General features: G+C 40.8%; 1 protein-coding gene and 1 long non-coding RNA gene across 8 annotated transcripts in view; one reads left to right on the forward strand and one right to left on the reverse strand.

Moving 5' to 3' along the window:
• LOC148025479 (uncharacterized) overlaps window positions 1-12,540 on the reverse strand; it is a 90,524-nt gene extending 77,984 nt beyond the window's left edge. For 2 of the 4 annotated variants that reach the window (XR_015693103.1, XR_015693101.1), the window contains exons 1-3: window positions 10,684-12,005; window positions 7,790-10,439; window positions 7,577-7,699 (exon numbers count right to left, since the gene is read on the reverse strand). This is a non-coding gene — a long non-coding RNA (uncharacterized LOC148025479). Of the gene's footprint in view, window positions 1-7,576; window positions 7,700-7,789; window positions 10,440-10,683; window positions 12,006-12,400 lie in introns of those variants that run through there. The other 2 variants (XR_015693102.1, XR_015693104.1) reach the window with 2 other exon arrangements.
• Window positions 1-12,569, forward strand: part of LOC148025478 (uncharacterized) — a 155,829-nt gene extending 143,260 nt beyond the window's left edge. For 2 of the 4 annotated variants that reach the window (XM_087692630.1, XM_087692631.1), the window contains exons 14-16: window positions 8,640-8,714; window positions 11,942-12,154; window positions 12,432-12,569. In XM_087692630.1, coding sequence (XP_087548756.1) covers window positions 8,640-8,714; window positions 11,942-12,154; window positions 12,432-12,530 — 387 coding nt within the window. In that variant the 3' untranslated portion in view covers window positions 12,531-12,569. Of the gene's footprint in view, window positions 1-8,615; window positions 8,715-11,941; window positions 12,155-12,431 lie in introns of all 4 variants that reach the window. The other 2 variants (XM_087692632.1, XM_087692629.1) reach the window with 1 other exon arrangement.
• The last annotated feature ends 3,688 nt before the right edge of the window (window positions 12,570-16,257 follow it).

Below are 16,257 nucleotides of genomic sequence, written 5' to 3' on the forward strand. Positions count from 1 at the left end.
TCAGCAAATCGTGGGCATATGAGATAGTTAGCCAGCAGTAGCCAATGTTGTGTTGACTATGATGCCTTGTGAAAATTCCAATGCAATATTGTTTGCTTTGACACATTACAGTGCAATCGAGGACGATTGCAAGGATTTCGAGGGGATGGTCTGTCATGAGGACAAGAAAATTTTATGCTTTGCTTATGTTTAATTGGCATTTAATTAAAGGATTAATCAAATGTGCAATTAAAACATGCACCTGTGAGGTGCAAGCTACTTTCTCACAGTTGAAGGCCGAAGGACCCTGTGAAAAAGATGGGTTGTCAAAGGCAAAAGTTGTAACAAGTTACACTTGTCAGATTCTAGGTGAACTTTGATGTTAGTTTGTCTCTAGGACCAGTAATTGGCCATTAAGTGTCAGTGGTGACACTAGGGACTAGGCATTAAATAATGGATTAATGCTTGTCCAAGGGTCAATTAATGCATGGGACCACTTTGGGTTGCAAATGGCCTAGCCAATTAATTTTGGATAGGCAATGTCAATTTTCTGGGCATGGATTAAGGCTTGAATTAATTTTTAGAATTAATTAATTCTAAAAATTAATTAAATGCCTAGAAATTGCTAAAAATGGATTAAGAAAGCTGCCACTTGGCAAAACTTTCCCATGCAAGTGGAGGAAAGGCTAAATAGGGCTGAAGGGAGAGAGAAATCTCGTTTTTTCATTTTGGAGTTGTTGGAATGAAGTGTTGGACTGTGGCTGCCAGCTATTGGAGCCATTTCCCAGCCACCATTGAAGACCATTTTGGTGATGGAGATTGCATATTCTTGACCTTGGGAAGCTAGCAATTGCTGTTGATGCACTTTCTCCTGAAGATCACAGTCTCTGATGCTCCTATTGTTGTTGGTGTATCCGTTTGGGACTAGTACAGCACGGCAGCAATAGATTTTGATCAGTTCTTCGCGAAAAATCTCAAATTTTTCTCTCTCTACAGCATTCTCTCATCTCCTTCAGCCTATGCTCAACCATTCTCAGCAATTCTTAGCCATTCGGAGGATATCTCAGCCAGTTTTGGTGGGATGATCTGTACTTTCTACAGTAAACTCTAATTTACAGCAGAAATTAGGGTTTAGCAGTCACCTTGGGATCCGTGCCAAAGATTGAAGGCTCAAGGGAATGAAATCAGCAGCTGATAATTGAAGATTATCAAGGGGTTTCACGAGCCAGCCCATCCCGAATTGATTTGGGGCAGCATTTGGCCAACCAAGGGTCAAATTGGAAAATAAGTCTTGGGTGAATCAAGGGGCAAATGACCCAAAAGGCTTGTTGGTCATTTATGACAGCAAGAGCAAGTGGTTAGCAAGAGGAGATTGAAGAATCTCAAGTTGTACTCCTTCCAATTGAATGAAAGCTAAAGAAATATCGCAAAGGGCGCCAACTTTGGGGCCAACAGGGTGTCTACTGTCCAAGAATGTTATGGTAAAGTATGTATTTCATTTTATGTGCATTTATTTATTGTTGTAGTTAACTCTTAAATCAGGTTATCACCACCCATTCAAAGAAGGAAGGTTGGTTTCATAGTTCCATTGCCGGGACATATCAAATCTTTTGATTTGGTGGGCCCGAGGCAACTGATTGCAAGCCAAAGCTTTGTGCTAGTGTTGATCTTTGTGCTCAACTGAGAAATTACAGCAAGATGTCTTCATATAGTGGGATGCAATCAAGCAATAATGATGCCTCTCATGATGTACATTCACATGGGAAAGAAGGAAATGCAATGCCTGATCTTAGACAAGACACGAATCATGAACCACATGCTGAAAATGTGGCTGAAGGCCAAGATGTTGGACCCTCAATGCAGAAAGACGATGATGATCAGCAAGGGGAAATGAAATTTGATGATGCATTCAAGAATCGAATGAGAGCAGCAGCCAATATCTTTGCTGAATTGGCAAAAGATCCTCAATTTACTCAGTTTTTGAACACTCCTACAAAGGACAACAAGAGCAAGAAGATAAAATCCTCTTCTAGAACTTCGGGACAGCAAGATGCACCGAAGAACAAGCCAAAGCCTTCTCAAGATGCTCCTAAAGATGCTCATGGTGAAAAGCAGTTAGTCCCAGTTGGGCAAGAAATGCAAGTGCAAGTTCATGATGTAAATACTAATCCTATGGTTTTTGGACAGCAAGGTTTGCATGAGAATTTAGGGCAGCCAGCTTACTTTGGTGGTAGCACAATTTTTTATGCTATGGTGGATGAGCGACCAAATGTGGGAATGTATGGCATACCTCCCCATAACTTTCAGCAACCAATGCATAGCTTGCATAAACCAATGTACTTCGGTATGGCTCATGGAATGCATAATCCGATATATGGCGACATTGGTATGATGCTTGGTGTGCAAAATCACGCATATGGGCAAGCATCGGTACCCCGTCGTGCTTTTGGGGCTCAAGGAATAAGTGTTGGTCATGCAAATGCTCCGTTTAATGCTGGCTATCATGGAAATTACCTCTACACTAGCGAATACACTATGCCTTTAATGTGAGCTTGTTGAGGCCTTTTTATGGTGATGTGCCTATGATGCCAGGAGGCATATTTCACGGTGGATTCCGTGAGGTTTTACGGTGGATTCCGTAAACTTTGATGACCGGGGCTCATACACAAAGTGGATTCTTTGTGCGAGAAGTTGATGGGGACGCGTGTCCTTTTCGGGCGTTTCATTAATTTAATGTGTACATGTGTGATTCCATTGCGGGTGATTCCGCAAAATGCATATTAAATTAATAAACATTTATGAGTTTAGAGTGCGCACTCGTAATAAATTAAGGTTAGGATTTGTTTCTAACCAATTGATTTATTTATGTAGCTGGAGACTGCTAGGTATTCACTTTTGTCGGTTTAATTATATTATTTTACTAACGATTGTAAATGCTTCAGTTGATGTGTAGAGATAGTAGCAGTGGTGGAGGAAAGCATTGGAGGATAGCGAGTATTCGACTTATGGATTATATTTTGATGGGCGCATACCTTAGGCATGACGCCTTTATTTTGTCACGCCTATTTATTGAGGCGTTTGATAATTATTATTATTTTGTATGCGCATGGGTGCACAATTATGTTATTTCTACTTGGACATTGTATTGGGCGTGCCAGACTCTTTGGGCACCGTCCATTAGCTTTATTCCTATTTTGTGTTAAAGCAAGCTCAAAAGCTAAAAGCTTGCTATTTTGTAATTTGGGCTATTATTTGAGCTTGAAGATGAATAATACAAAAAAATACATGCTTTGTGGAGCGCTCACACAAGGCATGGGGGGAGATTGCACCCAATTGGTCTCTTGCTCTTGTCGTTCATGCTTTTTACCTTGTAATTTGTGCAAAAAGTAGAGTTCTATTGTTCTTGGGGACCTTCCTGCATTCACTACGCAAGCGTACAGCGTCCGATCTACGCACCAGAAGGATGTATCTGCTGAAATTCAGTCGAATAAAGAGGAGCTGAATAAAATATTGGTATCTGAGCAAATTTGGTACATAAAGAGAAAAGGTCAAAGGTAAAGCTTCCATAAGCTATTAGGTGAAGTTTCACAACTGTTCACCAATGGATGCTAAATGGATGGAAGAGGATGACTTGGCAAACCATCCTCAGTTGTTGCAGCTTTACCGTGATGCCTTTCAGTTAGAGCCGACTTTGGATCGGGCTCTTTCAGGTTCAATAGGGTAAGGGTCCAGAGTACCACCTGATACTCAAGGGGGAGGTAGCACTTCCACTCCTCCGGGAATGGGCTGCTCCCGTGTATAGTGGATCTCGGATGTATTCAGCATTCATCCAAGGTACTGTGCTGACAGTATGTCTGCCATGAGGTCACTATTCAGTGTACTAGTCATTGTGGTATGTATATAAATGGGTATGGTTTTCACTACAGCTTTGAAACTGTAGATTTGCATCAGGTTATGATCATTAGAAACTGATTACTGAGTGCTGGTTTTCAGTGTATGATCATTACTTTCAATGGTATTCAGCCGGTTCTATGGACAGCAGCATGTGTATTGAATGCCATTGACAATTCAGCCACGGTTCCGGCTTGGTTTATGCTTTACTATGGTGGTGTAGTCAGCACTGTTGAGAAACAACAGTTTGGGATGCATCCGATGAGTTTCTTGTAACAGTTCTGGACTATTGTTGAGCTTTATGTTGGCTGGAAATTTTCGGTAAATCGTGGGCATAAGAGATAGTTAGCCAACAGTGGCCAATGTTGTATTGACTATGATGCCTTGTGAAAATTCCAATGCAATATTGTTTGCTTTGACACATTACAGTGCAATCGAGGACGATTGCAAGGATTTCAAGGGGATGGTTTGTCACGAGGACGTGAAAATTTTATGTTTTGCTTATGTTTAATTGACATTTGATTAAAGGATTAATCAAATGTGCAATGAAAAGATGCACATGTGAGATGCAAGCTACTTTTTCACAGTTAAAGGCCGAAGGACCCTGTGAAAAAGATGGGTGTCAAAGGCAAAAGTTGTAACAAGTTACACTTGTTAGATTCTAGGTGAACTTTGGTGTCAGTTTGTCCCTAGGACCATTAATTGGCCATTAAGTGTCAGTTGGTGACACTAGGGATTAGGCATTAATTAATGGATTAATGCTTGTCCAAGGGTCAATTAATGCATGGGACCACTTTAGGTTGCAAATGGCCTAGCCAATTAATTTTTGGATGGGCAAGGTCAATTTTCTGGGCAGGGATTAAGGGCTAAATTAATTTTTAGAATTAATTAATTCTGAAAATTAATTAAATGGCTGAAAATTGCTGAAAATGGATTAAGAAAGCTGCCACTTGGCAAAACTTTCCCATGCAAGTGGAGGAAAGGCTAAATAGGGCTGAAAGGAGAGGAAAATCTCGTTTTTTCATTTTGGAGTTGTTGGAAAGAGGTGTTGGACTGTGGCTGCCAGCTTTTGGGGCCATTTCCTAGCCATTGGAGACCATTTGGTGATGGAGATTGCATATTCTTGACCTTGGGAAGCTGGCAATTGTTACTAATGCACTTTCTCCTGAAGATCATAGTCTCTGATGCTCCTATTGTTGTTGGTGCATCCATTTGGGATTGGTACAGTAAGGCAGCAACAGATTTTGATCAATCCTTCGCGAAAAGTCTCAAAATTTTCTCTCTCTACAACATTCCCTCATCTCCTTCAGCCTATACTCAACCATTCTCAGCAATTCTTAGCCATTCGAAGGAGATCTCAGCCATTTTTTGTGGGTTGATCTATAATTTCTACAGTAAACCCTAATTTACTATAGAAATTAGGGTTTAGCAGCCACCTTGGGATCCGTGCCAGAGATTGAAGGCTCAAGGAACTGAAATAATTGAAGATTATCAAGGGATTTCAAGAGCTAGCCCATCCCGAATTGATTTGGGGCAGCATTTGGCCAGCCAAGGGTCAAATTGGAGAAGAAGTCTTGGGTGAATCAAGGGGCAAATGACCCAAAAGGCTTGCTGGTCATTTATGACAGCAAGAGCAATTGGTTAGCAAGAGAAGATTTAAGAATCTTAAGTTGTACTCCTTCCAATTGAATGAAAGCTAAAGAAATACCACAAGGGGCGCCAATTTTGGGGCCAATAGACTGTCTATTGTCCAAGAATGTTATGGTAAAGTGTGTATTTCATTTTATGTGCATTTATTTATTACTGTAGTTAACTCTTAAATCAGGTTATCACCACCTATTCCAAGAAGGAAGGTTGGTTTCATAGTTCCTTGCCTAATAGGAAACGTACATTGCCATGCAAGTGGGGGTACAAGTTGAAGAGTACCCCTAATCACCACAAGCTAGCACATAAGGCTAGATTGGTTGCAAAGAATTTTAAGCACGAGTGTAGTGTTGACTTCGATGAAGTCTTTTTTCCTATAGTCAAGATGAATACCCTACGCTTGTTGCTATTAACCTTGGTTGCTCAGTTGGATTTGGATCTTTATGAGATGGATATGAAGATAGCTTTCTTATAAGGAGACTTGCATGATAAGATTTATATACAACAATCTAAGGGCTTTGCAGAGAAATGCAAGGAATACCTAGTATGCAAATTGGAAAAGAGTCTTTATGGGCTTAAGCAAGCACCTAGGGAGTGATATTATAAGTTTGATGCTTTTGTGCATTGGCAAGGGTATTTCTATAATGATATGGATCCATGTTTATATACAAAGAAGACCCGTGATGTCAGCTTTATTATCTTGGTACTCTATGTTGATGATATGCTTATAGCTAGGAGTACTCATGCTGAGTTGAATGCTCTGAAGGCTCAACTCAAGAAAAGCTTTGAGGTAAAGGACATGGGACAAGCCTCACACATACTTGGTATGTGCATTACGCGCAATCGCTCTAAGGGACTTTTCTACTTGTCCCAAAAGGATTACTTTCTTTCCTAAGGCTTCCCACTCGAGGCAATCTCAAATGAAGTATCCCTACTTAAGGCACTTACGTCAAGCATTGAGTGATTCCATATACAGGACTGTTCTTTACCTTCTCATGTAAAGGTTGGTCAAGCCGATTGTCTATAGTGAAATGATGAGAGGGCCGAGGTGGCCAAGGTTTTGCATGCATTCGTAATAGACAATTTGATGTATGCCGTGATAGCCACTCGTCCTAACATAGCATTTGCAATGGGAGTTGTTAGGGATAAAGGCGTCTATGCCTAGCTATCCACATTTACTCACTATACACTGTACTTATACACATATACATTGCAGGTGGCAAGCCCCTATCATTGTCACTTCAATCTTTATTCTTTAAATGACTATTGAATAAGGGAAGGCTGGTCACACATTGTGACCATTGGAGTTCCCATATATGGTATCTCTCTCTCTTGCTCGCTTGCCCTATCCACCATAGCTTTTACATTTGCTCTTGCTTCTGCTTGTATACTTCTACTAGAGCTCTACCTTTCACTTCCACCCTCTTGTGTGGTAAAGGTGTCTGAGGAGGCATCGATGACCACACTTGCAACTACAATTGGCCTCCCCAATAGTGAGAATAAATTGTAGGAGTGGCAAGAACCAGTAGGGCGGGGCTGGGAACGTGAGACTAAGGCAAGGAGTTTGATGTTGAGGGGCAGCAAAGGGCCTGGCAAGAGGTGAGGGAGGTGAGGACTGAGAAGAGGGGCAGACCAGCTGGATGGCAGTGGTTAGCAGCACGAGCAGGATGGTTGCTCAAATAGTCATCTTGACCTTTCTGAATCGCCTAGTCTCATGTAATTTGTGAGATCATTTCAGAACATTCTCCCTGTTCAAATGATGGGTGCCATGAGGGGCTTGGTCGGTCGGTTAATACAGCTATTTCAATGGAGTTTGTAGAGTCCCATAGCAGGCTTCCCAGGAGACCAGTTGGGTCATGGGTGATACAACTCTCTCAGCTGGTGGACACATCACTTCAATTTGTTGGTCTGTTTTTTCCCAAACACTCACAAAAACTTTCTTTACATTACAAGAGGATGGCAAATTGTTCTTGGCAAAGAGAACTATGGTCAGCTCTTCCTAAACTTACCTTGTAGGAGGATGAGAGTGGTCGATCTGAGAGGGAAAGCCTGGTTTTTTTACCTCTGCATTGTCTGACAGGAGCTTGATGAGTGGAAGCTCGATGAGCTGGACCATGGGCCCTGAAATGAAGATGAAAGGGTAGCTGCTTCCAAGCATTCAATTCCTCAACACCATGCACAGTATCTGAAAAAATCCCAAAACAATATTGAGGAGTTTCTAAACATGACATTTCAGTTGATTCTATGAAATGTCTTCATGCAAGCTGGAACTTACCCAACAATCAAAGCTTAATCATAGCTGTTCATGTGCTGACTATTCAACATATATTTTATGTTCCCTGGAGACAAATCTCTCTTGCCTTCTTTTGCAAAAATATCAATTTCAGTTTGTGAGAGCATGATTTCAGGCCTAAATGGCAGATACTCAGAGAGTATGACTGTTACTTAGTGATTCTGACTGTAAATACAGTTACTCAGAGGCTTTGAAGGGGTGGGTAAACCATTGTAGATAGTCCTTGAATATATTTGGGCAACATTATCTCATTGATACTATTTACTTTCACTGGTTATGTAGGCTTTACATATCTGTGAACATGAACTCTTATGACACTATCCAATGAGATATAGAGAATGTTATGCAAGTACGGTTAAAATAGAAATATAGACTAGCCAAAGGAGTAGGTGGAATATAGTGGATGAGTTATGGAAATAGAGTTAAAAATGGAAAGTATAGAGTAGCAAAAGGAGACAATGGGAGAAGATGGCACTCTAAGCACTTCTTTTTGTGTATTTAAGGCATTTAAAGCATTCAATTATTGAGGAACAAAGAATAACACTAGCAGATTCTTCTATCTGAAAATCTTGACATGGATTTTATTAGGTTAAATAGAAGCATGAAATGTGTTATATATCTGCTCACCATTTCACAGAGCATAGAGGTAGAGATGCAACCATTTATCTTTTTCTCTCTTCCTACTTTTTACTACTGCATTGGTAGTCTCCAAATCAGTGGCCATGTTGACACTGATCAAAAACTTCAATTATGTATCCTTGAAACATATCATACTGTGCTCAAACATATCATACTGCGCTCATCAAAGTGCAGTAAAATCTGTTTACTGCAGGTGAATTCAACTAATCGAAAGACCAATAGTAGCCAGCTTCAAAGTCTAATATTACAGCGGAGACAACTGCGCAAGGTACTTACCAAGTTGGTACTTGATTTCTGAATGGTCACATCAAGCAATTCAGTTTATTGCATCAGTTAGTATTTATATATTACCATCACCTAGCTGTAAGTTCTATGACAAAAACAAATTCCATATTCCAATATCAAACCAATGTGACTAGAACTGTTTCTGAAAAAATATTTCACCCTAGCACATCGTGTCACATCAGTATATATATACATAAGTTGGTGTATGTGGACCCATGTCTTTGTTGTGATTTTAGGCCTCATGATGTGTTTTCCCCTTGAGAATCTTTGTGTAGCTCCGGTTGAGAATGTAAACTGCAATATTAACAACTTCGACCCAAAACTGGTTAGGCAATCCCTTGCCCTTAAGTATACACCATTGACGATCAACATGAAATAATAAGATCCCCCCAAGGCTTTTGTATGCCTCTTACTGCACAAGTCAACATACACCAATTCTAGAGGAGCCTTTACTATATTCTTTCTTTCTTGTGGGAATGCCTTTCTTTGTTGCTCACTTATCATACAAGCTTCCTATAGTTCCTTCACTTCAATCACTACGAGTAGGTGAGCAAACATACCTTGCTCATGCATCTCCTTTAACACTGCAAATCCAAATGAAACCAAATCTTTCATGTGGAAGCTTACTTGTGCCACCTGTTATGCCTATTAGATATGATCAATATCCGGCAATTCGATGAAGTGTGCCTCAAGTTGCTACCAACTTAACTTCTCTATCTAACTCAAAGGCTAGACCTACAAAGATCACCTAGATCTCACCTCATCTAACATACATTAGAATCCAACCAACATCCGGGCCCTCACATTGTGTCTCCTCATAATAGGGGCTTCACAACTTTGAGCACCATGGATCATTGGTAGCACCTTATGAGGGTGGGGTATTGAGCATATCTAACATACATAATAGGTGGCTATCCATTAGTTTGGCATAGGACCTATGGGTTGTCCTTGAACCATGCTCAGTTCCCTTGCATGTGAACCCTAACCCTCTCTCTTCCCTTGAGTCTGCAAGGAAAGATCTAGCAATTCAAAAATTTCAAGACTCTTCAAAAGTCGAGTAAAAGTCCCACAACCACACCTAAGAGCTAAGTAAAACCTATCAGTTATATTGATTGACCGATTGTGCTTTAAATAATGCATTCCCTTCATCTTCAACCTTCTCTAGCTAATGAGACTCTAAAACATTCATATGCATATGTCAATCCAATAGCTGTCCATCCAAAGCATGATCAACATCTTGTGATTTCTCTTGCTTGGATGACATCAAATCATTGTACAAATCATAGCTCTGAGACATCATTGCTGAACGGATTTGCTGAAATCTCATTTAACTGCTTGCACTAGTGACAACCAGAAGGTCACCTCCTTAAAGAATATGGTGTCGTTCTAACAATGGGACAATGAAACTGGTCTTCACACCTGCAAAGGGCAATAATTAACTCAGCTTGCAAAAGCACTTAACTAAACCACAATTACAGTAATAAGTCACTTCATACAAGGGGGAGCTAGAATGCTCCTGCCCACAGACAAAAGGCACAGATCGGTTGTAAAGCTTGGCACCCTTTCAAGATTTCGTTATGATTACTAGAGCTTTCAAGCTGAGTAAAAAGTAGCCGATTCCGTCCTTCAACCCTAAGTTTCATCCAAGAGCAATCTCTAACCAGAAACTTGTTCTTGATGTTCAAAGATCAGTCCAACCTTGCCTCCTCTGTAAATCACACCAATATCACCAACTGTATTACCAATCTTCAGAACTGACCAAAATCTGCCATAAAACTTCAATTTCTGCATAATTTTCTCAAAAACCACTTGCATGCAGACCAAGACCACTTGCTATAGCAAAATCCATGCCCGACGGAGAAAGTGCTGCACACAGCCTGTACACAGAACTAGACAGAGAGTCTACACTGAACGGAGAAGCTTCAAGCTGTCACTGGTGTGAGACACCTCACCTGAACCTTGCACAATGTTGTCCAGTAGTCCCTTGCGCACCAAAAAGAGACACAGCCTGTCCTGTGCAACAAACTGCAGGAGAAGAAAGATAAGATGCTGACCATGCGTGCAAAATAGCCACAGTTGCTGCCTTGCCACAACTACCCAGAAAGCAGTTGCCCTCTTGTCAGATGCTCTCGCTGCATCCTCCAACTGCCCCAACTGATGCAATAAACTGCAATAACAGCTTTTCACTCACGTCTTTTCCTAAAAAGCATATTTTTCACATAAAATGGTTCATATATGTCCTAGGTCCAAACTCCGGCCATCTAGCCAAATGTAATAATCTGTAGGAACCTTTTGGCACTAAGGTCAGAAAAGCCCCAAATTATTTAGATGTGCACTTTCTACTTGCACATTGAGGCTGGGTTCAGACGGAGGCAGCAGCACTGCAAAACATGACCAACCTTCCACCTCCTTTGTGTGAACAGTGAAGCCGGAGGCACAGTGTGCCACAAGAAGATAAAAAGGTTTTTTCTTAGTGCCAAGGCTCTTCCGGGGGGGAGGGGTCAGTAGAAAGAGGGTGGGTCCGGCCGAAAGAGGAGGGAAGTCTCAACCATTTGTGGGATGCCACGTCAAAAGTACGCCCCTTTGACATATCTCTACTGCTGCTTGTCTGAACTCAGCCTGAGTAAGTAACACATCTTTGGCTCCAACTATTGACCCTCTGCCACCGATGGACCTGCCCATGTTGTGCACAACTTATGCAATTCTTACCTACTCAAAGAACTAGATTTACATCAGATGTTAATCCTAAGCTTGGAAAACCCCATCTTGGTGACAGACACACATGTAGGGAACATTCTCATAAGCATCACACCAGCCTAGGGCCTTCCTTTTTGAAAAGTGATTTGTGACCCATGTCATTTGTATGACCTAGCAGTACATTTTTGCTTTGTATACCTTGTTCTAGAAACAGAAATTTTGTTTGTCTAAACCACCTCGTCTGTGTAGCCACTGGTCCCAGAAGCCATCTGAAAGAATGATAGCTACTAGAGTAGGCATGAAAACGATTGTGAATTGTCATGCCTGAAGGCGTGCATGAGAATCTGAGGTACTACAGAAGCCATCTGAGGTATGAGAAGCTAAAATACTGCAGAAGCAATCTAAAGGAATGCTGCCTCAGAATCTTTGTATTGTAGCGAAGCTGCCATTTGAACTTTGTAAAGCATCAGTTTATTCGGGAAAAAGTAGTGACTAATGAGAAACTTTGTGCAGGAGAAAGCCAATTATGAGCAAGAGTCTCGAACTCAAAGGGAGTTGGAGGAATTAAAGGAATGCACTTTCAAGCCCTGTGTAAACCCCTCCCCACCAAAAGAAACTGCTTCAGCCACCATAAAAGGTCTGGAAAGGCACCTAGAACTCCAATGCATTGCCAAGCAGATGAAAAGGGAGCAAGAAGAGCTAGAAAGAAAAGTGTTTTTCTCTCATGTAGGTGTTATACCGACCACTATATATTTCCAATTGCAAAGTGAATCCAGGCGATATATGTGCAGTGTCTCAGTGTCAATAAATTGATAATTATCAGCTTGCTTGCATTTTAAGTCCTTCCAGGCAGAAAACTCGGTTGTTATTGCCAGTTCCGGGTGGAAGCTGGGTATATTTGTGGACTGTGACTTTGGAAAAACATAGTGCATAACCATAAAAATGTAAATTGGGTTAGAACATGAAGCTTACTTCAAAAGTCATATGTTATTATGGTACACAGGCATACTCCTTGCCTATGAGGCAATACACGATACCAAGGCCTTTTGTGCTGCAGACTGCTCAAGGGAGGTGTCACAGGAGGTCGCAGGAATACGCATGAGGGAGCTGTTTTGAAGGATACTGAAGATCCAAACCTTTCAACGATTGAGAATTCTGGACTGTCAGATGAGTCTATTATTTGATTGGTGTCGATCCACTATATTTATCAAAACGTCCGAAGCGGGCTTACTACATGAGACTGAATATCTCTATTCTTTAGAGTAGTTCTAAATGCGTTGCCAATTGTAAAAGTCCCAAGTTGGGGGACTTTCTTGTAATATAACAACAAACTTGATCCATCCTTAAATTACTTTTGATTTGATTTGATAAAGCAAATGGTCAGGCAATGTTGTTTAGAGTCATCTAGTTAAGAAGAGCTAGCATGACATTGCTTTCTTCATAAATCCGAGAATGTGATTTAATTCTAATCTTTTTAAATTGAATACTCCAAGGAATTTACTTCAAAACCCATTGATGAGGGAAAGAAACAAGGGCCAAATATTAACTATGGTCCCACCACATGCATGGAGGGAGGGAAATAAAGGGTTAACAATGTCATGTAGACAAGAGCTTTGATGATTTAGAGTATGCCCTTGTGTAATCGGTAGCCCTTCTCTAAATTGCTTCTGGATAGTCCCTAGCAATATTAGAGACTTAAGGGATAACGGCATTTGGAGTATGCCTTGGTTAATCAAATTTATCATTTGCTTATTAAGAATCATAAGTGGCTACCAAGTAAGGGCATGATATGTTGGAAAGCAATGGTAATGGAGGGGTGGATCAACAAAGCTCCCTTGAAATGCAAAGTACTAATTGGCAAATGTTGATGGGTAGCCTACATGTTGCTTCTATGCTTTCTAGACACATATCTAATAGTTCATGTTACTTCTACACTACGTGTGGAGACACATCACCATTGGTTTCTCTCTTGCCCCATGGTGAGAAAGATCAAATACCTCTTGTATGAGATTTGGTACCATCTGCTGGACTATCATGCATCCCCATTATTGAGTATTTGGCAAGCTGAAATTTTTAAATCATGTGCAACTACATATGAAGATTGTGTTTCACTTTTTGTAGTTCTAGGTTTTTTGGCATAACTAGAATACTCGGAATGCCTTCATTTTTTATTCTCATGCTTGTGTGACATATTGCTTGTCTGAGATGTCCTATTCACTCATAGCTAGACATTGTGTAACATGTAGGCATTCTTTCTGTAAATGATTTCATCCCATCGCATATGATAGTTTCTTCAACTCCTCTACAATCCATTTAGTCCATTTGTGACTCGTACTTTTCCAGTAACTAATACAATTACCCTTGAGCCGGGGGGGAGGGGAGAGACAAGCATACAAACAAATAAACAAATAGAAACACACACACACACACACAGCTTAGCATCTTTGATATGCCACTTTAGCCTTTCAGACCAAAGCACAAAGGAGGAATGGAGTGTTAACTTGTCATAGAGTACAAGTATGACAAAGTAAGACAAATTATGGAATCCTTCTACAAAGGAATGATGCAAGGTGAAAGAAATCTAAAAATTCTATGGTCAGATCTAGTCATGTCAATAGAAATGTAAGTCTGACATAAGCATGATGTAATGTATAGTCATAGAGAGAGAGAGGGAGAGAGAGAAAGCACTAGATAGATCATTTACCTAAAAAAAAGTTGAATAGAATGGCACAATTATGTCTAAAGACGGTTACTATATTTCTCACTAGTCAAGACTTTATTATTTTTGTCATTTACAACAATGCTTTTGCATATCCAAAAATCATGGTTAGTGTGTTCTAGTTTAGAAAAATTTGAGCAACATAATCCTCTTTTTATGTCTTGCTAGGATTGGAGTTTCACCCATTTTAATGATTTTTTACAACTTTCAGCAAACGTAACATATTTCTATTATATGCCTTGTTGAGATTGATGTTTCACCCATCATGATTTTTTACAACTTTTAACATTTTTGACATATCTACTATTGTGTTTCACAAGCTCAATCATTGGATGTTGGACTATCTCTTATTTTTTCAAGAGATTCGATCCACGAAGTACAATGACTATCTCTCGCCTAGCCTCTTGCACAATTTACGAACATATGATTCGCTTGTAGTGAGCTTACAATGCACTCCAAGTCACAACGGTCGCACTTAGCAAACTCCACGATCCACACAAGTGCTCTTTGATCCTTGACCCTCTATTACCTCCACATCCATGAGACAATCATAGATTTGGCAAGAGAGAGTGTGGAGAGGAGATAAAGAGCTTCACTTGCTTGGTCCCTCACTCACACACACACACACACACACACACTCTCTCTCTCTCTCTCTCTCACATTGAGCAGCTCACTTCAAGGATGTATGACTGATATGGATCAGAGACCATTTGGCCGTTTTCTGGGAGAGGCATGGCACATCAGAGAGCAGAGCACATAGCGGGTCCCAGTCAGAGAGGGGCCCACCCAGATGACTATTACACAGTTCTTTCAGACAGACAGAGTGAGAGCTACTGTACCAGCCTCCAGTCAGACCTCCGGGCTCACACTACAGCAGGCTGAGGACCAGCGTACCCGACGCCGCACGAGGATCGGTGGGTTTCGGACCCCACGGCCACACCGACAGGAGATCCGGAGGATTCTTGATCTACATCGACAGCAGACTGAGATCTGACGACACTCGACACATTGGATCTCAGACCTCCAGTTTGCTCTTTCTCCACCCCCGATGTACCACATCCTGCATCCAAGAGGGATCACCTGCTATTAGCGACTTCGACAACTGCTACTACATCCCATGATAGTATATCTCCCTGCATCTGTTACATATACACATCGCACCACTTTATCACGGCCGACAGTTGTTCCCCTATCACAACCGACATTTTTTCCCCTTTTGTAGCCATTATCTGGAGTACCAGAGCTACATAGGCACATACACATACACGACACATCTCACACTCACAGCACCGTATTTTCAGTTTCCAATTTTTAGCTTTTCATTCAGCACTTTTATTTTGGATTGCTGGACCTCATCAGTTGTATCACAGTTTGTCTCATAGGCCAGTTTTGGTCTTTAAAAGACGTTAATATAACTTTCTTTCTCTCTCTCTCTCTCTCTCTCTCTCTCTCTCTGATATCCCTTTACAGGGGCCACTTCACCAATTTTTTACCACTACTCCTATATCGAAGTTAGGGGCTCTCATAACTCGCATGTTATGCTTTCAGGAGAACCACGCTGCATAGATCGTTGTTTCACCGTAGCTATCCTTTCCTACCATGGGGGAGGAAAATCATTGTATATCTGGAAAGGTCCCATGGGTCATAATTTGGTCTTCCATGGACGATAATAAAATACTCTCTCTCTCTTTCTCATACACATGGAAATAACACGGCAAGTACACCAAGTTGGCACACACAAGAATAGCCTCTTCTATTTATTTTCATTCTTTAAATATACAAATATTAGGGTTAGGGTGTTTCCACCCCCCTTGGGCATCTTGGCCCTTTTGTGGCCTTTTCCAACCGCTCATGGTCGTATTTATATGCAAGTAAGCTCTTGCCTTGTTGAAAGAATAAACTTAACATGAAATAGCAGCTTCTAGTACAATTTGTACAAGCGAGAGCCCTTCTCTCATAAAATAACTGCACAAAGTGTTACCAAAACAATTAATGTTATCCAAAATTTGTAAAAACTAACTAATGTATTTCAAAATTTGTATCAAAATTTATATGACTTGGTTTTCTTTGCATTGCCCGATCTTCTTGTCTTTCTTCTTGTTGGCTCTCT

The sequence above is a fragment of the Lygodium microphyllum genome, chromosome 14 (genome assembly GCF_053477565.2).
Source record: "Lygodium microphyllum isolate KBCC chromosome 14, Lygodium_microphyllum_v1.1.10, whole genome shotgun sequence".
In the NCBI taxonomy this organism is placed as follows: domain Eukaryota; kingdom Viridiplantae; phylum Streptophyta; class Polypodiopsida; order Schizaeales; family Lygodiaceae; genus Lygodium; species Lygodium microphyllum.